General features: G+C 38.8%; 1 protein-coding gene across 7 annotated transcripts in view; it reads left to right on the top strand.

Annotated features, from left to right (window-relative positions):
- LOC109439778 (NXPE family member 3-like) overlaps window positions 1-22,303 on the top strand; it is a 73,162-nt gene extending 50,859 nt beyond the window's left edge. For all 7 annotated transcript variants that reach the window (XM_088796732.1, XM_088796728.1, XM_088796731.1 and 4 more), the window contains 3 exons: window positions 10,378-10,457; window positions 10,830-11,042; window positions 21,478-22,303. In XM_088796732.1, coding sequence (XP_088652858.1) covers window positions 10,378-10,457; window positions 10,830-11,042; window positions 21,478-22,010 — 826 coding nt within the window. In that variant the 3' untranslated portion in view covers window positions 22,011-22,303. The remainder of the gene's footprint in view (window positions 1-10,377; window positions 10,458-10,829; window positions 11,043-21,477) is intronic.
- The last annotated feature ends 444 nt before the right edge of the window (window positions 22,304-22,747 follow it).

Below are 22,747 nucleotides of genomic sequence, written 5' to 3'. Positions count from 1 at the left end.
TTTTAAGATTTATTTCCTTTTTCTAATTTCATGATTCAGGACAATTAACCAATACATCAATCCTCTTTATATGGGATAAAATTTATAGTTAAGACTATAAATTTTCCCTCTGAGTATAGTTTTAGCTGTATTCTCCAAATCTTGTATATGGGAGCTTCATTTTATTCAGTATGACATGTTTTATAATTTCTACAGTGATTTCCTTCTTAAGTCATGAATTATTTAGGAATTATTTTTAGTTTCTAGATATAGGGTAGGGAGTTGGGCATCTTTGTATTTTTTCTTAACTTATTTGCATTATGACTAAAAGTATGGTTTCTAATATCTATTCTTTGAAATTTATTGAGAATTTATTTGTGACCCAACAGATGACTAAACTTTTTGTCTGTGTTCTATATTTCCTTGAAAACCATTTGTATTCTCTATTTCTTCAGAATGAAATTCTGAACCTATTTGATTTAGCTTGTTAAGTTTTTTATTCCAAACACATATATCTTCACTATTTTTTTGTCTGCTTAGTCTATTAGTTTCAGACATAAATGTAGTATATTGTGTTTGTAGGTTTGTAGATTTGACTGTTTCTCATCTTAATTCAGGAAGTTTTCATTTTAGATATTTCTAGGCTCTGTTGTTAAATACATTCAATTTTGTGATTGTTTTATGTTAATGGTAAATTATTTATGTTACTTTCTTGCTTGTTGTCTTAAGTCCTAATTTTTACACTATGAATATTGCTAGAAGAGCTTTCACTTGCTTAGAATTTGCATGGCGTACCCCTTTTCATCTCTTTATATTTCAATGTTTTTTTTGGTGTGTGAAATAGTCTCTTGACATGGAATGTGGCATTTGTTTAGGCGTAGTTGAATAAATCATAGAAAAGACTAGATCCATGAAGATAAGTAACTTTACCTAAACATAATAGGCATTCGAAACAATGGGGAATGCATTGAACAGAAATAAACAGAAAAGAATATAACTAGATCTGAACCTCAATGTATATACATAAAGATCAAGGTCAGGACGATTAAAGACCTGAATGTGAAAAATCAACCTTAAAACTTAGTAAGGTAATAGCAGAAAACACCTTTATGATTTTGGATTAGGAAAATATTATTTTAGACATAACAAAAGGCATAAATCATAAAAGAAAATATTCATAATGGGGTGATATATAAATTAAAAACTTCTCCATGACCAAAAGTTCCGTAAACATAGTTTAAGTCAAGATATAAGCTGGGAGATTATACCTGTAGCACACATAATTGACACAGAATTAGTACTTACAATAGAAAATAGTTATTGCATACATCAATAATGCATCCCTTTTTGTGGCAGCCTGGTATTTCATCATATCAGTGTTTTTAAATATTCATCCATTGAGGACATTTGGGTTGTTTCCAGTTTTTGACTATTGTAAGTAAAGCTTCCATAAATATTCATACTTAGATTTTTATGAGAACATGTTTTCACTTCTCTGGAATAAATGTCTGTGTGCAATTGCTGGGTTATGTAATTAGTGGATATTTAATTTTATAAGAAACTGCCAAACTGTTTTCTAGAGTGGCCATACCATTTTACATTCCCACCAACAACGTCTTAGAGTTTCAGTTTTTCTGCACACTCCCCAACATTTTTTATTTAGTGATTTATTTATTTCTATCTAAAGAGAGATCTAGTTCAAACCTGGCTAAATGTTAAGATCCTCTAGAGCTGGATGTTGACTACATAATAAAGTAACTTTAACAATGTGCATAAAAAGTAGAAAAATAAGGCAGATAACAAGGTCAGATGAGTCTTTCAAGAAGTTGTCCTTTGAAGGAAAGGAACCTGACTGAGTTGTAGATACAGGGAGAGGTAGTGGAAGAGGTGCTTCATTCAGTGCAGCAGATGTGATTATGTTTATATTCTCGGGAAAAAGAACTGGGGGGCAGAAGTTGAAGATGGTGCAAAAAAGAAGGAGGAGGAGGAGGAGGAAAGAAAGTGGTGCAATCTAAAAGCTGCAGAAGGAGGTAGCATTAGGGTACAGTGGCACCTCTTCTCCAAAATGGGGCGAGTAGGAGGTCAGGATGGGTGCCGGTTGACATATTTTCTGGTAACGGAGTTAATGTTGAGAAAGCTCCTGTAAATTAACATGTTGCCCCTGCCCCTCTCTCCCCTGCCTTGGGAAGTGAAGGAAGAAAGACAGGTAAGGGGCCAAGCTCAGCTTTGAGGACTGGGAGAGACAGGTAGGTGGAAACACACAAAAAGATCACCCAACAGCATTTCCTGCCTCAGTGGAACTCTAGCCCATCAATTTTAGAGACAGCAGTTCACGCATACATTCGTGCTACAAATATGTATTCTTAATAGCTATTTATTTAATTATAGACTACTCAGCAGCTCATAATCCTATTGTCTGAATTTTTTGTTTTGATAAAAAATTTAAATATAGTTTATTGAGATGTAATTTATATACAATGAAATGTATTTGTTACAAATGTGCAAGTCAATGAGTTCTTATAAAAGTGTACACCTGTTTAACTGTCGCTACAGTCAAGATACAGAATATTTCCACCATCTCTGAAGATTCCCTTGTGTCCCTTCACAGTCAAGTTCCCTCACCCACCCCAAGCCCAGGCAAACACTGGTTTCCTTTCTGAAAGTATATGTTAGTTTTGCCTTTTCTAGAATTGCATAAAAATAGAATCATGCAGTTTGTACTCTTGTATCTGACTTCTTTTGCTCAGTAAAATGTTTTTTGAGAGTCATCCATATTGTTGCATATCAGTAATTTTCTCCTTTTTATTAATGAATGGTGTTCCATTGTATGGATAGACCACAGTTTGTTTATCCTTTTACCTCTTGATGAACATTTGAGTTGTTTCCAGATTTTGACTATTATGAATAAAGTTGCTGTCAATTGCGCAACTTTAACAATTTTTGCCTAAAACAATTTTGTGGGCAAATATTTTCATTTCTCTTAGATAAACACCTGTGTGTGGAATTGTTGGAATTTTCTTATTACCAGAGTTTATGGTTTTGATTTACAAAATCGAGCAGATTGTGCAGAGTTCTCATACCCACTTTCCCACACAATTTTCCTATCATTAACATCTTACAGTAGTGTGTTATATCTCTTACAATTAAAAAACCAATATTGATACATTATTATTAGGTAAAATCCATGGTTTATTTAGCTTTCCTTAGTTTTATTCTAATGTCCTTTTTCTGTTCCAGGATCCAATCCAGAATACCATATTATATCTAGTTGTCATGTCTCCCAAGGCTTTTCTTGGCTGTGACATTTTCTCATACTTTTCCTGTTGTTGATGACCTTGACAGCTTTTTTAAAAAAATTTATTGGGGTGACAATTGTTAGTAAAATTACATAGATTTCAGGTGTACAATTCTCTATTACATTATCTATAAATCTCATTGTGTGCTCACCCCCCAAAGTCAGTTCTCCTTATATCACCATATATTTGATCCCCCTTATCCTCATCACCCACTCCCCGCTCCCCTTAGCCTCTGGTAACCATTAAACTAATGCCTGTGTCTATGAGTTTTTGATTCTCATTTGTTTGTCTTGTTCTTTTGTTGCTTTTGGTTTATATACCACATATCAGTAAAATCATATGGTTCTCTGTTTTCTCTCTCTGACTTATTTCGCTTAGCATCATACTCTCAAGATCCATCCATGTTGTCACAAATGTTCTTATATCATCTTTTCTTACTGTCGAATAGTATTCCATTGTGTATATATACCACAACTTCTTTATCCATTCATCTATCGAAGGACATTTTGGTTGTTTCCATGTCTTGGCCACCATAAACAAAGCCGCAATGAACATTGGAGCACACGTGTCTTTATGGATAAATGTTTTCAGATTTTTTGGGTTAGATACCCAGGAGAGGGATTGCTGGGTCATACGGTAATTCTATTCGTAATTTTATGAGGAACGTCCACACTGCCTCCCATAACGGCTGCACCAGTCTGCATTCCCACCAGCAGTGTCTGAGGGTTCTTTTTCTCCACAGCCTCTCCAACACTTGTTACTATTTGTCTTGTTGATGATAGCCATGCTGACTGGGGTGAGGTGATATCTCATTGTGGTTTTTATTTGCATTTCTTTGATGATTAGTGATGTTGAGCATTTTTTCATATGTCTATTTGCCATTTGTATGTCCTCTTTGGAGAAATGTCACTTTAGGTCCTCTGCTCGTTTTTCAATTGGGTTGTTTGTTTTTTTGTTGTTAAGTTTCATGAGTTCCTTGTATATTTTGGATATTAGCCCCATATCAGAGGCACTGTTTGCAAAAATCTTCTCCCGTTCAGTAGGTTGGCTCTTTATTTTGTCAATGGTTTCTTTTGCTGTGCAGAAGCTTTTAAGTTTCATGTAGTCCCATTCGTTTATTTTAGCTTTTACTTCCATTGCCTTTGGAGTCAAATTCATAAAATGCTCTTTGAACCCAAGGTCCATAAGTTTAGTACCTATGTTTTCTTCTATGCAGTTTATTGTGTCAGGTCTTATGCTTAAGTCTTTGATCCATTTTGAAATAACTTTGGTACATGGTGACAAATAGCAGTCAAGTTTCATTGTTTTGCACGTGGTTATCCAATTCTCCCAGCAACATAAATTGAAGAGGCTGTCTTTCTTCCATTGTATGTTTTTAGCTTCTTTGTCAAAAATTATCTGTCCATATTTATGTGGTTTTATTTCTGGGTTCTCGATTCTATTCCATTGGTCTATGTGTCTGTTTTTTTGCCAATACCATGCTGTTTTGATGATTGTAGCCTTGTAGTACAAGCGAAAGTCAGGGAGTGTATTACCTCCATTATTGTTCTTTTTTCTTAAGATTGCTTTGGTTTTCGGGTCTTTTGTGGTTCCAAACTAATCTGATGATTTTTTGTTCTATTTCTTTAAAAAATGCCATTGGTATTTTGATGGGGATGGCATTAAATCTGTATATTGCTTTGGGTAATATGGCCATTTTAACTATGTTGATTCTTCCAATCCATGAGCACGGAATGTCTTTCGATTTCTTTGTGTCTTCTTCAATTTCTTCCAAAAATGTCTTACAGTTTTCAGCATATAGGTCTTTCACATCCTTGGTTAAGTTCATTCCTAGGTATTTTATTCTTTTTGCTGCAATTGCAAAAGGAATTGTTCTTTGTATTTCTTTTTCTGAGATTTCAATGTTACCATATAGGAATGCAATGGACTTTTGTACGTTGATTTTGTAGCCGGCAACTTTACTGTATACGTTGATTGTTTGTAATAGCTTTTTGGTGGCGTCTTTAGGGTTTTCTATATATAGCATCGTGTCATCTGCAAAGAGTGACAATTTAACTTCTTAATTCCCAATTTGGATGCCTCTTATTTCTTTCTCTTGCCTGATTGCTCTGACAAGGACTTCCAACACTATGTTGAAATGCAGAGGTGATAGGGGACAGCCCTGTCATGTTCCTGAACGTAGAGCAAAGGGGTTCAGTTTTTCACCATTAATTATGAGATTAGCTGAGGGCTTGTCATATATGGCCTTTATTATGTTAAGCTATTTTCCTTCTATACCTATCTTATTAACTTTTTAATCATAAATGGATGTTGTATCTTGTCAAATGCTTTTTCTGCATCAATTGATATAATCGTATGATTTTTGTCCTTTATTTTGTTTATCTGATGTACCACATTGATGGATTTGCGTATATTGAACCATCCTTGTGCCCCGGGGATGAACCCCACTTGGTCGTGATGAATAATTTTTTTAATGCATTGTTGTATTTGATTTCCTAAAATTTTGTTTAGGACTATTGCGGCTGTATTCATCTGAGATATTGGTCTGTAGTTTTCTTTTTTTGTGTTCTTACCAGGTTTTGGTATCAGGGTAATGTTGGCCTCATAAAATGAGTTAGGGAGTACTGTGTCTTCTTCAATTTTTGGAAGAGTTTGAGCAGGATTGGTACTAGATCCTCTTTGAAGGTTTGGTAGAATTCACTAGTGAAGACATCTGGTGCAGGACTTTTGCTTTGGGAAGGTTTTGGATGACTGATTCAATTTTGTTACTGGTGATTGGTCTGTTTAGATTTTCCAGTTCTTCATGGTTAACCTTGGAAGTCTATGTGTTTCTAAGTACTTGTCCATTTCTTCTAGGTTATTGAATTTGGTGGCATATAGTCCTTCACAGTATTCTTGGATGATCCTTTGTATTTCTGTGGTGTCCGTGATAACTTCCCCTTTTTCATTTCTGACTTTGTTAATGAGTGTCTTCTCTCTTTCTATCTTAGTGAGTCTAGCCAAGGGTTTGTCAATTTTGTTAATCTTTTCAAAGAACCAGCTCTTTGTCGCATTAATTTTTTCTATTGTCTTTTTTTATTCTCTATTTCATTTGTTTCTGCTCTACTTTTTGTTATTTCCTTTCTTCTGCAGACCTTCAGTTTCACTTGTTCTTCTTTTTCTAGTCCTTTAAGGTGTAACATGAGGTTATTTATTTGGGAGTTTTCTTGTTTCTTCAGATAGGCCTGCAATGACATAAATTTCCCTCTTAAAACTGCTTTCGCTGCATCCCAAAAATTTTGGTTGGATATATTTTCATTGTCATTTGTTTCTATGTATCTTTTGATCTCTCCTCTAATTTCTTCTTTGACCCAGTCGTTCTTTAAAAGTATATTGTTTAATCTCCATGTATTTGTGTTTTTTCCTGCTTTCTTTTTGCAGTGATATCCAATTTCAAAGCCTTGTGATCAGAGAATACGCTTGGTATGATTTCAATCTTCTTAAATTTGCTGCGGCTGATTTTATGTCCCAATATATGGTCTATCCTTGAGAATGTTCCATGTACACTAGAAAAGAATGTGTAGATTGATGTTTTAGGATGAAGTGTTCTAAATATGTCAATTATGTCCATTTCATCTAATGTATGATTTAGGGCTACTATTTCGTTATTTATTTTCTGTTTGGATGATCAATCCATAGTTGTCAATGATGTGTTTAAGTCCCCTAGTATAATTGTGTTTTGGTTAATTTCTCCCTTTAGTTCTGTTAGTAGTTGCTTGGTATAGTTCGGTGCTCCCTGATTGGGGGCATAAATATTGATGACTCATATGTCTTCTTGTTGTATAATCCCCTTTACCATTATGAAATGTCCAAATTTGTCTCTTGTTATCTTCTTCACCCTGAAGTCTGTTTCATCTGATATCATTAAGGCTACACCTAATTTTCTCTGGGTACCATTTGCTTGGAGTGTCAATTTCCACCCTTTCACTTTGAGTCTATGCTTGTCCTTGTAGCTGAGATGTGTCTCTTGGAGACAGCATATGGTTTGGTTTAGTTTTTTGATCCAATCTGCTACTCTGTGCCTTTTTATTGGTGAGTTCAGTCCATTTACATTTAGGGTGATTATTGATATGTGAGGATTTCCTATCATTCTATCTTTAGTTTTCTGGTAAGGCTGTGTCTCCATTGTTTCTTTGCCTTTTTGTTGTTGTCTATTATTTCTGTGTCGTGGTATTCTATCATGTTTCACTCTATTTCTTCTTTATTACAGTATATATTTCAGTTCTGGATTTTTTTTGAGTGGTTACCCTTAAGTTTATGTCAAAGAAAGTCTGATATTTAGAGTATTCCATTTTCTTCAGCATGCTTACTTTCTCTATTCCCATATTCCGATTCAGGCCTTTACTCTCCCCCCCCTTTTTTTTTTTTTTGTTTGCCACAAATTGTCCCTGTTGATGGTGGTCGAATAGCCTCCTTTAGTATTTCTTGTAGTGCAGGTTGCGTATTAATAAATTCCCTGAGCTTCTGTATGTCTAGAATGGTCTTTATTCCTCCTTCATATCTAAAGGATACCTTTGCTGGATATGTTATTCTTGGTTCATAATTTCTCTCTTTCAATAGTTTGAATATTTGGTTCCACTCCCTCCTGGCTTGTAGAGTTTCTGCTGAAAAATCTGATGATAATCTAATGGGCTTTCCTTTGTAGGTTACTGTCTTCTTTTCCCTGGCTGCCTTGAGGATTCTTTCTTTGTCGTTGATTGTAGACAGCTTCAATACAATGTGCCTTGGAGAAGGCCTGTTGGGATTGAGGTAATTAGGTGTTCTATTTACTTCTTGGATTCTTGAATCCAGTTCTGTCCACAAGTTTGGGAAGTTATCATCAACAATTTGAATATATTCTCTGTTCCCTTCTCTTTCTTCTCTTTCTGGTATGCCCATTATTCTTATATTGCTTTCTGATGGAGTCAGAAAGTTCTTGTAGAGTTCTTTCATTTCTTTTCAGTCTCAAGTCTCTTTCTTCTTCCATCTGTGTAATTTCCAGGTTTCTATCTTCGATGTCACTGATTCTTTCCTCCATCTGGTCAACTCTACTACCTAAGTTGGTTATTTCATTCTTAATTTCTTCTATTGAGTTCTTAATCTCCAGAAATTCTATTTGATTCTTTTTTAAAATTTCAATCTCTTTCATAAAATGCTCACGCTGTTCTTTGATTGTGTTTCTGAGTTCATTTAACTGCCTATCTGTGTTTTCTTGCCTCTTGTTGAGTTTTTTCAGAACTGCAATCTTGAGTTCTCTGTCATTTAAGTCACATATTTCCATATCGTTAAGTTCCTTTTCTGGAGACTTTTCTCTTTCTTCCTGAGCTGTGTTGTTGCCTTGGTTATTCATGGCAATTACTGATTTATTATTTCTCTTCCTAGATAGCTACAGGAGTGGCTTCTGCAGCAGGTTTATAGAAAGAGGTCTTTCGTTTCTTTTCTAGTACTTGTGGTTAGACTGTTTTATTTCCTCTGAGACTGCATCCTTGTTTTTCTCTCTCACACGGTAGTGCTATATTTTCTCTGCACTCTTCCAGCTTCTCACACAATGGGGGGATTCCCTGGGAGATGGGCTTCTCCTCTATTAATAGTTTGCCTTGGTCACAGGGCACAGTGTCCTGGTAGGTATGCGGAGAGCTTCTGAAGTTCCAAAGCTCTTCCTGCACCAGATTCAGAACCCATATGTTTCAGCAGTACTGTTTACTCCTGCAGGGATCTGCCCAGATAGGTGTGGCCAGGGACGGGGTGAGTTTTGAGAGGTGGCCCAGAGCAATAGCAGTGACCATCACCACAGCCAGTCCTGTTTCCACAGCTCCCTCCCCTTTGCCAGAACTAGTTGGGCTGTGAATCTGTGTCTGCGGTCCACAGTTCCCAGAAAAGCAAATATTCTGTTGTTTTGATCTGACACTGCTACTGTTCCGCTTCTAGCACCAGGCAGGTGGGGTCGGGGGGTGAGCTCTGGGAGGGCCAGGAGGGGGCAGCTAGTCTCAGTGCCTCAGGCTTCAGTTCTCTGCAGCAGTGAGGACTTAAACCACCGTTTTCAGCCTTCTTCCCTCAGTCTCTTCTCTGAGGTCTCTGCCGTGAGCGTTGGGTTCAGCCGTGTTATATGCTGCCCCCTCAGCCCTGTGGGCCATAAGCAGAGCCCTAGTAGTCCGAGTTCTTCCCTGTCCTGCAGCTGCAGTAGTTCTGGGATGCAGCGAGCTTGCAGCACTGAGCTAGGTCTGCGTCCTGCGCCCGCGCGCTCCGTCTCCGCACTTCTCCCTTCCCTCTTCCCCCACTCGCGGAATTACCCCACCTTTAGGTGAATTCAGTAGTGGGCCTCTTCGTCTTGCCTGTTTGCTGTGCAGGGAGTCCTTTGTGGAGTTATAGTTGTTCGATTGGTTGTAAATTCCAAGGGAGATTTACAGAGGCTCACCTCACGCCACCATTTTGATGAAGTCTTTTTTGACCTTGACAGTTTTGAGGAGCATTGGTTAATTATACACGTATTGTAGTATTCCTCTGTGTTGAAATTTATCTGATGTTTTTGGTGTAATTAGAGGTGGATTATGAGCTTGGAGGAGGAACATCACAGAGATAAATTTACATTTTCATCACATCATATCAAGGGTATATACTAGCAACATGATTTACGAATGTTGATATTAGCCTGGTTATTCCACACGGTGCTCTTTGTGAGTTTTCACATAACAAAAAATTATTCTGCTTTGTGTTTCTTCCAGAATTTAGTGCCAGGATGTTTGTCTTTCCTGGCATGCTTGTGTACCTCCATTTATCAGAAAAGGAGAGCTACGCAACCCAGATTCGATGTTCTTTCATTAGCTGGACTGTTATTAGACTGAGAGACAAAGTGTAGATTGATTGCAGAAGGTCCAGATTCTTGATATGATTTTCTCTTCCTTCCATTATTTTTGGACTCTTCATTGTAATTGCTTCACAGTCTGAACGTGCTAATTGTATTGTAATTACCTCAAACTCTTTGGACTTAGAGTAGAAATCACAAGTCAACCATCATATGCTCATACTGGTCTCCAGCTTTCACCTGGTCACCCTCCCTCAATGCTCACTTTTGGTGTTTCTCCAGGAAAGTGACAGACATCGAGCTCCCTCAGGGCATTTCTCCAATCCAGGTCAGAATGGCAGCCCCAGGGGACAGCAGCCTGGGTGAGTGGGGCTGGCATATGCTGGGGTTTGGGTGGGTAATAGACTTGGAGGGGTTTTATTCCTTGATTGGGAGTTGAGCCCCAGCCCCCCGATAGGACAGTATAGCATAGTGGTTAGTAACATGGGCCATAAAGTCAGACTTTTGGGGTTAAAATGCTATCTCTGCCAGTCACTATTCTTGCTGATGGGTAAATTGATTAGTAATTCAGGACCTCAGTGTCCCCACTTGTTAATGAAGATAAGAATACTACTTCATGGATTTTTGTCAAAGAGTAAATGAAATAATATAATGCATGTAAAGAGCATAGAGGAGCACCTGGCATTTTGTAATTTATAAACGTTAGCTGTATTCTGTTTTCCCCTTTCCTGTAGCCCTGTCCCCACGGCCCCTGTGCCATCCTGGGCTCCCGGCCACAAAACCCTCTGGCTTCTACCACCAAGAAGTGTGGCACTCGCTGTCCTGCTCCAGCCGCTCCTTCCCCACTGTTGACAGCATCCTGGGCTGCCTGGCTGGCCACGTTGTCCACATGATGGGAGACTCCACGCTTCGGCAGTGGTGGGAGTATCTGCGTGACAAAGTGCCCTGTGAGTGGCCCTGAGGGGAGAGGGCAGGACACCTGGAGCCTCATGAAGGAAGAGGTGAACAGGGAGGGCTTTGCGAGATAAGACTTCTATGTTTGCAGAGGTTGGGGCAGTACCCTGGGAATTTTCCAAGGGCAAATGAGCAAAGGAATCAGAGCTTGGAGAATGTAATTATCATCACCAAGCTTCCTTTCCAGTTTGGTTGACCAGAAGTTATGTAATGAACTCATATGACAGCACTAAAAAAAAACTTTCAAATAATACAATTTCTGATAATACAAAAAGAGGCCCCAATTTAGTTTTTAAATAAAATCCGCATTTTCTGTCTTAAGTAAAATTAACAAGAGAGAAATAAAGTTCAGATTTTTGTACCCTATCTTCCTCAATTTCTTCCTCCCTCCTTTTTCCATCCCTTCCCCTCTCCTCCTCTCTTTTCTCTCTTTCGTTCCTTTGCCTCACTGTTGTGTCTTGACCAGCAGCTGATAGAGCTATGGTTCTCTTAGCACCTAAAACCTGAGTGACTTTTGCTGAATGAGCGTCATTTTCTCAGACCCTCCAAAGTTAATTTAATCCAATCTCAAATCTTCCATGTGTGCCATTTTTCTAAAAAGTCAAGATTAATGGAAAACAGAAAATTATCACAGAAAGAACTTGTGAATAACCTCTCATTTAGAAAAGAAAAATAAACACTTAGCATCTATAGTGGTTATTTTAAATAAAATTATGTCCTAGCATCTAGTACCTACTCCAAAGTTACTACAAGTCTTGAAGATACCTGAGTGGGAAGGTAGAACAGCAGAGCTAGCCTGAATGCCTGTTGGACTTGGCCCACTATTCAGTGGTCATAATCTCTGTGAACTCTTTTGTGAAGTTAGCAACCGGCTAATTGTGGCCCTTACTTACCAGGTGTGTGAGGAAAGTCCACTTAAACATATTATCTCCAATCTCGGGTGGGTAGTGCAGATACAATCCTGTCTTCCTACAAAGTTTAGAAATGTACCATATCTTCACACTCAGTCACTAGGCCTAATTTGAGGTTCCCCTTCATTTTAAACAGTTTATTGAGGTGTAACTGACAAGTCATAAACAGCATATATTTATGGTGGACAGCTTGATAAGTTATAACATACGAGTATGTACATCTGGAAAACAATGTCCACACATAAGACAATTAACAGATCCACCACACAGAAAGCTTTCCTGGTAGTCCTTGCTAATCCCTCCCTTTTACCCTTCTCTGTCCCCAGGCAACCGACACATCTGCTTTCTGTCTTTTTAGCTTAGTTTGCATTTGCTAGAACTTCATATAAATGGAAGCATACAATGTGTACTCTTTTCTGTGTGTGGCTTCTTTCACTCAGCATAATTTTATTGAAATTCATTCACATTTCTGAATGTGGCAATAGTTCGTTCCCCATTTGTTGTTGTGTAGTATTCCATTGTATGGATGGATATACCATTATTTATCCGTTCATCTGTTGATGGACATTTGGGTTGTTTCCAGTTTTTAGGTATTACAAATAAAGCTGCCATGAATATTTGTGCACAAGTGTCTGTATGGGCATGTGCTTTCATTTCTCTTGAGTACATACCTTAATATGGAATGTCTAGATCATATGGTAGGTATATGTTTAATTTTGTAAGAAACTGCCAAACTTGTCCAAACTTGCTATAGCACTTTATGTTTCCACCATCACTGGATAGGACTCTCAGTTGCTCTATATTGTCACCCATACTTGGAAAAGTCGGTATTTTAAATTTTAGCTATACTAATAGTTATGTAGTGTTCATACTGGCTATTGGAGCATTTTTTATGTTGGCTGCTTTAAAAATCCTTGTCAGATAATTCCAACATCTGAGTAATCTTGGTGTTGACACTTTATAATAGTCTTTTCTTATTCAAATTTGTGAATATTGTGATTGTTGGTATGATGAACGATTTTCTGTTGTTTACTGGACATTGTGGGTATTATGCTTTGAGACTTTGGGTCCTATTTCACCTTTGTTCTTTTCAGCCAGTACTTACCCTGCGTAGGTGTAGCATGCGGGTCCAGGTGTATGTTCAGCTCCCTTTTGGGTCCGGCTGATGCCACCCCAGTGAACATGGAGCACCAATTCCACGGCCTTGTTGCCACCGGGTGAAGGTACAAGTTTACGTTTAGCTCCACACTTTGCCCTACTGACACCGGGGCGGGCAAGCACAGGACCAACTGGCATTTCTTCACTCCACCTGTTTCATGCCATGTTGCTACCAAGTGGGAAGGGAAACTTGGATCCCTCCTGAGGTCAATTGTATTTTAATCAAGGTATATGTTACTTTGAATTCCTTGTATATTGCAAAGAACCAACTAGATATTTTGCAAATGAAAGTATCCTTTAAAAACTCTGAAGAAGGAATAAAGAGCAGAATGATACTACTTTAGAGCACATTAGTAAGCTAAAGAATTATTCCAGAATTCAGGTTCTGTTCCTCATCATTATAGTATTCTTTAGAATTCTCTTTCCCCTATTATAGTTAATAATTCTTCACATTAATGTTCCCTGTTCAAACTAATGTGTGATTTCTTTTTCCTGATTGAACCTTGACTGATACACTAGTTATTACTAATGGGTCCATTTTTGACATTTCTCTTTTTTGCTGAAATAAAAATAACCCTAGAATTTCAGTAGCTTGAAGTTGGACTCAGCCAAAGTCCAGTGTTTGGGAGCAGGCTTCCACACTGTTGTCCTCAGAGCGGTGACTCTAGAACCCAGGTTCCTTTCATCCTATGTGTCCACTGTCCCCTGGGGCCTCCTGAGATCACTACTGGATCCTCTGTACCCAACCCACTGATGATGAGAAAGAGACAGAGAAAGAGAGGAAAAGGGAGAGGGAGAGAGAACAGAGAATTTTGTGAGTGTTTTATGTCCAGGCATGGAAGTGGCATACATCTTTACTGCTCACGTTCCAATGACTACAACCTAGTCATGGTCCAAACAGAGAATTTGGGAAATACAGTCATCAGGAAAAGAAAATATGGTGGTAAGCTCCTAGCTAGCCTCCCCTTCCCACTTTTCCATTGCATTTATGTTAATTTTAGACATATCAGTGAACTGTGTTTATATTTATAATTATGTAAATATTTTTCTATTAATAGTCAAAACTAATACGATAATTTAGTTGCTTGTGTGGTAATTTGTTTTTCCTGTCTCTCCTCTTCGTTCCTTTTTTCTTTCCTTCCTTCCTTCCTTCCTTCCTTCCTTCCTTCCTTCCTTCCTTCCTTCCTTCCTTCCATCCTTTCTTGTTTTTCATTGATAAATATTTATTGAGCACCTGTGATATTCAGGCACTGTTCTATGTTATGACAACATAACAGTGACCAACAACAAAACTACTAATATTCCAGTTTTGTTGTGCATAAACGCTAATGGAAAGACTCAGAAACAAGTCACAGATAGTGAAAAGTTCTGTGAGAAAAAATACTGTGAAAGTAGAAGATGGTGAGGCAGAGGAAGATAGATAAATGGTCAGGAAAGATGCGTCTGAGGTAGTTTCACTCCACCATGCTGACTGTTCACTTGAAATCATGACCACAAACCTCTAGGATGCACTAATGTTGCACAGTAATCCCAGCAGTTCTCAAACGTGGTCCCCAGACCAGCTGCATTGGCATCACCTGAGAGCTTGTTAGAAACACAACTTCTCAGGACCCATCCCAGACCTACTGAATCAGAAATTCTGGGGAGATGCTCAGTCTGTGTTTCAACAAGTCTCCAGGTGATGCTGATGGGCACCGAAGTTGGAGAGCCACTGTCCTGGACGACCGAACCCCCGGCCTTGTTGACGATGTCACAGCTTCTCCTTTCCCGAAACCTTCATCCTCATGGTCAGCTGCTGACCCTCATATTTTCTTAACAAAACAAAGCAATCAGAAGTGAAATTCCAGATTTCCACCACCACATTTCCTCTCTTACCAGCATCTGTGCTAGTATTCTCTGTATTGCCACCTGTTTTTGAAAATGAACTCTCCATGCTCCTTCCACTTCAGTTCTAGGTCTCCTCCCCTCTTGCCCATTCAAGGACATCTCTCTGCCAATTTCTCTCCTTCCTCCTAAATCACCTTCCCTCTCAACAGCATAATTTCCCTCACATTCCCATCAGCATATGAGAACAGACAATTTAGTTGGCGAACTCATCCAGGAAAAGTGCTACATACCTCATTGCTGAATAGCACTGCGGTCACCTTTGAAGTGCTCCCCTTGGGAAGCTACGCACTGATGCCAGTGCCTAGTCCACCCTTCAAAGGAATTTTGGGACTCTTTTTCTGGAATGGCCATCAGAGCTGTGGTTGTATTAATCTTGATGTCCTGAATGTCATCAAAATGTCTTCCTTTCAATATTTCCTTTATCTTCAGGTAAAAAAAAGTCAATGGGGGCCAGGTAAGGTGAGTAGGGAGGATGTTCCAATACAATGATCTGTTTACCAGCTACAACTTACTCACAGTCAGTGTGGCATGAGCTGGTGCAATGTCGTGATGCAAGAGCCATGAATTGTTGGTGAAAAGTTCAGGTTGTCTTAACTTTTTCAATGCCTTTTTAGCACTTCCAAATAGTAAACTTGGTTAACTGTTTGTCCAGTTGGTATAAATTCATAATGAATAATCCCTCTGATATCAAAAAAGGTTAGCAACATTGTTTCGAATTTTGATTTAGACTGAGTGTACTTTTTGGTCATGGAGAATTGGCTGACTTCCGTTGTGCACTTAGATGCTTCGTTTCAGGGTCGTATTGGTACATCCATTTTTTATCACCAGTAATAACACAGCCGAAAACATCTTCTTGCCTCTCCAAAAGGTCTTGGCAAACTTCAACTCTCCTTTGCTTTTGTTCATCAGTGAGCTCCTTCAAGACCATTTTTGCACACACTTTTCTCATGCCAAGATTTTCACTTCAGAGTTTCCTAACTGTTTCTTTATTGATGTTTACTTGGTCTACTATGCTTCTCCAAGTCAGTCGATGATTTTGACGCACAATTAGACAATTTTTGCAATGTTTTCATCAGTTCTGCTCGTTACTGGCCGCCCTGACCTCTCATCATCAGTGACGTGTTCTCTGCCCTCAAAAAAAACTTTTAGTCCATTTGTACACTGTTGTTTTCTTCATGGTATTATCTCCATAAATTTGGACTAGCATGTCCCTGATTTCACTTCCACTCTTGCCAAGTTTACAAGAAATTTAACGTTTGTTCATTGCTCTAATTCAAGCTCAGACATTCTCACGACGGCACAAAAACACACAACAACAATAATGAATGCCACTCAACAAGACACCGTCACATATCGACACGAACACATCTGTGAGATATTGACATACCAAGGGTAGGAAACCTTACCGAGCTGTTTGTGTGGTGCTTCCAATATAAGCACAGGTGGCAGATTTGTGAAATTAATTGATAGACCTTGTATATTAATCAGTGTGCATAATTTTATTAAAAATTTTATTATAAAATATAACATAGAAAATGCGTAAAACAGTTTCTATTGTTATAAAATGATCACTCATATAACCTCCACCTCCATTAAGAAAGAGAATGAGAATCTCACTCCAGAAGCCTTCCTGGTACCATGTCTCCTCCGAGTTATAAATCTCTCTTCTCCCATTATTCTAGAAATCTTTATTCTGTTCTAGTATTTAAGCCCTTGTTTTTCTTTATAGTTCTGCCAACTTATTAGGTATTGCTAAACAATGTACAAGATGAATTTTGCCTGATTTCCAACTTCATATAAATGAAAACATACACTATGATTTCTGTTGTGTCTGGTTTTTTTTTTGTATTTAAGATTCATCTATATTCTTTCATGGGATTGTCGCTCATTCATTTTCACTGCTACATGGTATTTAGTTGTATGATTATATCACACTATATTTTTACATTCTACTGTTGATAGGACTATCATGAAAAATGCTGCTAGAAATGTTCTTGTACATGTCACTATAAGTCCACATGAGTTTGTGTTTTTGTTGGATGTCACCTGGTGATTATTTTGATGATCAGAGAATAGGTGTATCTTTAGACTTTTTGGATTCTACCAATTATTAAAAAGTGGTTCTACCAGTTTACTCTTTCACCAGCGGTTCTTGTTGTTCCACATTCTTGCCAGCGTTCGATATTATCATTTTTTAATATTTGACAAAAATTATGGGTGTGTAGTAGTGGCTTATGTGGTTTTCATGTGAATTTTTCTGATTAGTCATGAGAGAACACCTTTTTATTTTTTATTTTTTTTTGAGTTTGGATATTGGGGTATCTGACTGACCTGGCACTGCTGACTGAGAAGCCATCTTTCCCCCATAGCTCTGCAGGGCATCTTCGTCATGAAGCAGGTGTCCTTATGTATGTCTGTTTGGGGGATCTCTATTCTGTTTAGTGAATCTATTTGCTTGTCTCAGCACCAATACCACCCAGTCTCTATTACTATAGTGTTGTAATAATTTTGGATTTCTGGTGGACAGGACCTCCATTTCTACTCTTTTTTAAAAGAGCCTTGGCCTTTGTTTTGGCCCTTTGTTCTGCCATATGACTCTTTTAATCAACTTGTGGAATTCAAAAAAAAACTTTTTCCTGTTGTGATTTTAATTGTGATTATATTGAACCTGCAGTTCAATGTGGTTACAACTGAGATGTTTGAACATGCTATATCTTTCGGTTAATACTATTTTAGTTATTGATTGCTAATGTAATTGCATTGTGACCAGAGGACATATTTTTAAATTTTGAAATATTTTGAGATTTGATGAAAACTCACTTTTTGGATCAGTATACAATCAATTTTCTAAATATTCCACATAGGTATTCTGGAATTGATAGTTTCAGTGTGTAAATAGGGATGGTTTTTAAATCATGTTGTTCAAATCTTTACATCATTACTAATTGTGGTCTATTTACTTTACCAGTTATTAAGAGACATGTATAAAAATCTCCCAGAATGATTGTGATTTTTCCCACTTTTCCATGTGAATTTTGAAATTTGCCTTATTTATTTATTTAATGCTATATTATTAGATGCATAGCTATTTAGAGTTATTACAAATTCCTGGAAAATTGAACTTTTTATCATTATGAAGAAAATTTTCTTATTCCTAGTTGCCTGAAGGTCTGTATCAACTTTCTTTGGTAACTGTTTGCATGCTTTATCTTTTTTCTGCTACTGTCAAGCAAGGTACACACATTGCATTTGGTTAAGTTTCTGACATTTCTCTTAATGGTTATAGTGCTATTCCAATTATCTATTACATATCAGGTGAGTTGTAATAATTTGTGCTTTTTAGTAAATTGGTCCATTTCATCTAAGATGTCAAAATTGTGTGTGTAGAGTTGTTTGTACTACTCCCTTATTATACTTTGATGTCTGCAGAGTCTAGTGGTAGCCTCTATTCTATTCCTGGCATTGGTAATTTTTGTCTTCAGTTATTTTTCGTTTGATTTTTTTTTATATTTTCAATCAAATGTGATTAGATATGGATTTTTCAACAAATTCTACTTTGGCTTTGTTGGGATCTTTGAAACAGTAGATCGATACCTTTCATTATGTTTTTAATTGTTTCTGGGAAATTCTCAGCCACAGTCTCTTCAAATATTATCTCTTCTTCTTTTTCATCGTTTTCTCTGAGACTCCAATTAAATTGTGCTCTATTTTTCTCACTCTCTTCTCTGTAGCTTCCCTCTCTTCTGTGCTTTTCATCTATTTCCCTCTTCACTCATTCTGGGTCTTTCTTTCCAATCTGTGTATCAACTCACTACTTTTCTCTTGTTGTGTCCAATCTGCTATTAAACCCACCTATTGGTTCTAAATTGTAGTTACTGTATTTTTCACTTCCATAATTTCTAGATGATTCTTTTTCAAATCTTCAATATCTCTTTTACAGTTCTGGTTCATTGCTGAGATTTTCAAATTAGACATTGATTCCCTTGAACATAGTGAGCATAGTTGCTTTACAGTTTGTGGCTGATAATTCCAGTATCTGGAGTCCCCATGGCTTCTTTCTGTTGTCTATTGTCTCTATGCATTTAGCTTATTTTGTTTTGCCTCTTGAAGTGTCTTGGGATATTGTATTGTTTTCTGGATGTTTTATTTGACAAAATACTTCTGTGTATAATGTAAGACCTAACGCAATGTTATTTTATGTTGAAGAGGGTTTTCATTCTGGAAGACATCTAAGAAGAGTGCTTACAGTTTAGAAACAAGGTTGGAAGTTTTGTGAGCCATCTAAACTTGCATGTGAGATAATCCCTCAGAGTACAGTACACACCACCATCCATAGTGAAGTTCTTCTGTTTCTAGCCCAGTACAGGAAATGTTACACTAGGTTTTCCCCCTTTGGAGGATGCTAAGTTCCACCCCTCAAAGCCTCCAGAATACATATCTGCCTTTCAGTGAATTCCATGGATTGGAAAATGATCCCAGGTCAGTCTTTTGGGGTCTCAGCCAAAAGCAGAAGGTATTCCTATCTCTGGTGTCTTTACTCACAAATAACCCCAGTTAAGAATCAACTCTAATCTCTTGGATCTCCATTCTGTCATTCTTCTCTTAGAATTTTAAAAAACTTTTAAAATTACTTTTTAAAATTGTCTTCATCAGGGTATGTGGGCCAAGTCTCACAGTGCACCGTTTGCAAAAGGTAACATATAGCATTATCTCCCAACTGCTAAAACTGGAAACCTGGAACTCACTAATACCTCCTGTTTTGTAATGCCAGCTTCCAGTTATCTGATCCTGTCTACTCTCCATCAAAAATATATCTGTTTCAGTTATTCAGGATGAGTAAGTTCTGGAGATCTAATGAAAGCATGGTGACTGAAGTCAACAATTCTGTATTGTACATTTGAAAGTTGTAAAAAGGTAGATCTTAAGTGTTCTCATCACACATACAAAATGGTAACAGTAAGGTGATAAATATGTTAATTAGTTTAACTGTGGTAATCCTCTCAGACATCCTGTTGTGCACCTTAAATATAGGTAATTTGTATTTGTTGATTATACTTCTACAAAGTTGGAAAAATTTAGCTACCAAAAGAAAAAAAATTACAGATATAATAATATATATATGTGTGTGTGTGTGTGTGTATATATATATATATATATATATATATATATATATATATATATATATAAATGTCACCCTCTTGCTTTTATCCCTATTTCTCCTCATCCTTGACCATTGCCAAGCCTATCACAGAGTCCTTTAAACCAGGCTCCCCATTTCACCCCAGATTTTCACAAAGAAGCAAGCAAAAGCTTTTTAAAATGTAAATTGGATCATGCTATTTACCTTCACTTTAAATTTACTTGAGGCAAAAATCAAAATCATTAACATGATCTATAAGGAACTGCGTGACCAGACCTTGCCTGTATCTTAACCTCACCTCGTGCCATTCATTATGCAGCAGGAGCACCAGCCTCCTTTCAGTTCCTCAAAATTTCCAACCTCCCTTCTCCATCAGGAAATCTCTCTCTCCCAAGAAACAGTGATCTCCATGAGGGCAAGGATGTCTGTCTCTTTCTCACCATTGTACCCAGAACAGTGCCAATTTGTACCTGTAAGATATTGCTAGATGAATGCAGCCAAGAGTTACTAAGAGTCTAAACTAAAGGTGGATGCATGAGTTGCACATAAGAAACCTTAAAATGAATAATGAATGAGACTTGGTGAATTATTTGAGTTCAGACTGAGACACCGAGAGGTATTAAATATGGCTAACGGCCTCCCCAGGGAGAGCTAAGAAAAAAACAACAAAACATTGGAAAGTCACCAAAACAATAGCTGACTGGTGTGGGACAGTAGGGGGAAGTACAGGACATAGAGAGAGATTTATGTGTGCTAAAATGATAGATTCATCTATCCAGGCAATGTACAAAATATTCAAGACCATGGTGGCCATTAGAGAGAAAATATTGCCCGGGCAATTGGAAGTGTGGAATCAAAGCTCAGGAAGCCATCAGATCTTAGAGAGAAACTGAGGACGTAGCAGTGAATGAATTCCCCAAAGGGAAGATGGTAAAGAAAAGTGGATGACAGTGATAGAATTTTAGGGAATACCACATTTACAGAATGCAAAGAAAATATGAAACTGACAATTGAGCAAAGAATGACCAGAATGGTAGAAAAAAATGGGATAATGTAGTGTTAAGGCAAGAAAGAGAGGATTCTGGAAGAGGTCACTCAGCATGGAGAAGTCAAATGTCTTAGAGAAATAAGAGCAAACTGAATAGGAGTTAGGATGGATGATAGTGAGATCCTTGGCAACCTTGAAAACTGGGGGGTGGGGCGGGTAAGCATTAGGGTTTAGAGCCAGAATGCTTATGCCCTGGGATATGGGACTAGAAATTTCATTTGTACAAGAGGATGGTATACAGTCCTATACTCACTCCTAGGCCTCCTCTCTCTTCCTCTCCACAGCCCTAAAGCCCATGGATCTGCACGCCACATACCAGACGGGGCCCCTGATGGCCGTGGAGACCGCTCGGAACATAGTGCTACACTGGCGGGCCCACAGCTGGCCCCTGCGCTCCGCCCGCACACCAGTGGCCTCCCTGCACTCTGTAGCCCGAGAGCTGGGGGGCCTGGCAGGGGGTCCCCACACCGTGGTGGTGCTGGGGCTGGGCGCCCACTTCACCACCTTCCCTCCGTCCATCTTTGCACGACGGCTGGCAGGGATCCGGGCAGCTGTGGCTGCGCTGCTGGCCCGGGAGCCCCGCACTCTCGTGGTCATCAAACTGGCCAACACTGGCTACAAGACCGTATATGGCAGCGACTGGTTCACCCTGCAGGTGAACCGGCTCCTCCGAGCTGCCTTTGCCGACCTCCGTGTGGCCTTTGTGGACGCCTGGGAAATGACCTCTAGCCTGGCCGTGCCCGACAACATCCACCCAGGGCGGCTCATCGTCGGCAATGAAGTGGACCTCCTCCTGTCCTTCGTCTGCCCCACCTGAGAGCCTCTGCGGGTCTGGCACTGTGTGGATGGAGAAGCTGGAGGGGTGATCAAGCCTGCAAGCCCTTCCCTGGGTGAACTGTACCCCTTCTCTGACCCCTTCCTAATGCACAGGCCATAAAATCAACCAGGAAGAATTGGGATGTGGGTGGTGGCCCGGGAGAGCAGCCTAGCAGTGGTCCAGTGCATCTTGAGAGGTTTAGATCCCACATGGAAAAGCTGTGCTAAGAGGGTGAGGGTTGGGTCAGAGCTGGCAACATCTGTTACATCCAGTAAAGGAGGATTGTCATTTTCTGTGTTGGAGTTTCTGTGTGGAGTGTAAACAAGCCTTGCAAAGGCCTAAGACATGGATTCCATTTCAGTTTATTAGAGCCACCTTAGTGGAAAGCCTGAGTATATATGTAAAGACTTCTATAGACTGATTGGTAAAATAAAATACTTCTCCTATTTGTCAAAAGTAATAGATGCTCTGGGCTGGCCCGGTGGCTCAGGTTGTTGGAGCTCCATGCACCTAACCCCGAAGGCTGCAAGTTGGATTCCCACATGGGCCAGTGGGCTCTCAACCACAAGGTTGCCTGTTCAACTCCTCAAGTCCCACAAGGGATGGTGAGCAGCGCCCTCTGCAACTAAAGATTGCACATGGAACCTTGAGCTGAGCTGCCTCCCTGATGGCTCAGTTGGTGGAGCGTGTCCTCTCAACCACAAGGTTGCCAGGTCGACTCCTGCAAGGGATGGTGG

This window comes from Rhinolophus sinicus, chromosome 3 (genome assembly GCF_057876585.1).
Source record: "Rhinolophus sinicus isolate RSI-liver-muscle chromosome 3, RSI-T2T, whole genome shotgun sequence".
Taxonomy (NCBI): domain Eukaryota; kingdom Metazoa; phylum Chordata; class Mammalia; order Chiroptera; family Rhinolophidae; genus Rhinolophus; species Rhinolophus sinicus.
This window is presented reverse-complemented; position numbering and strand designations above follow the sequence as displayed.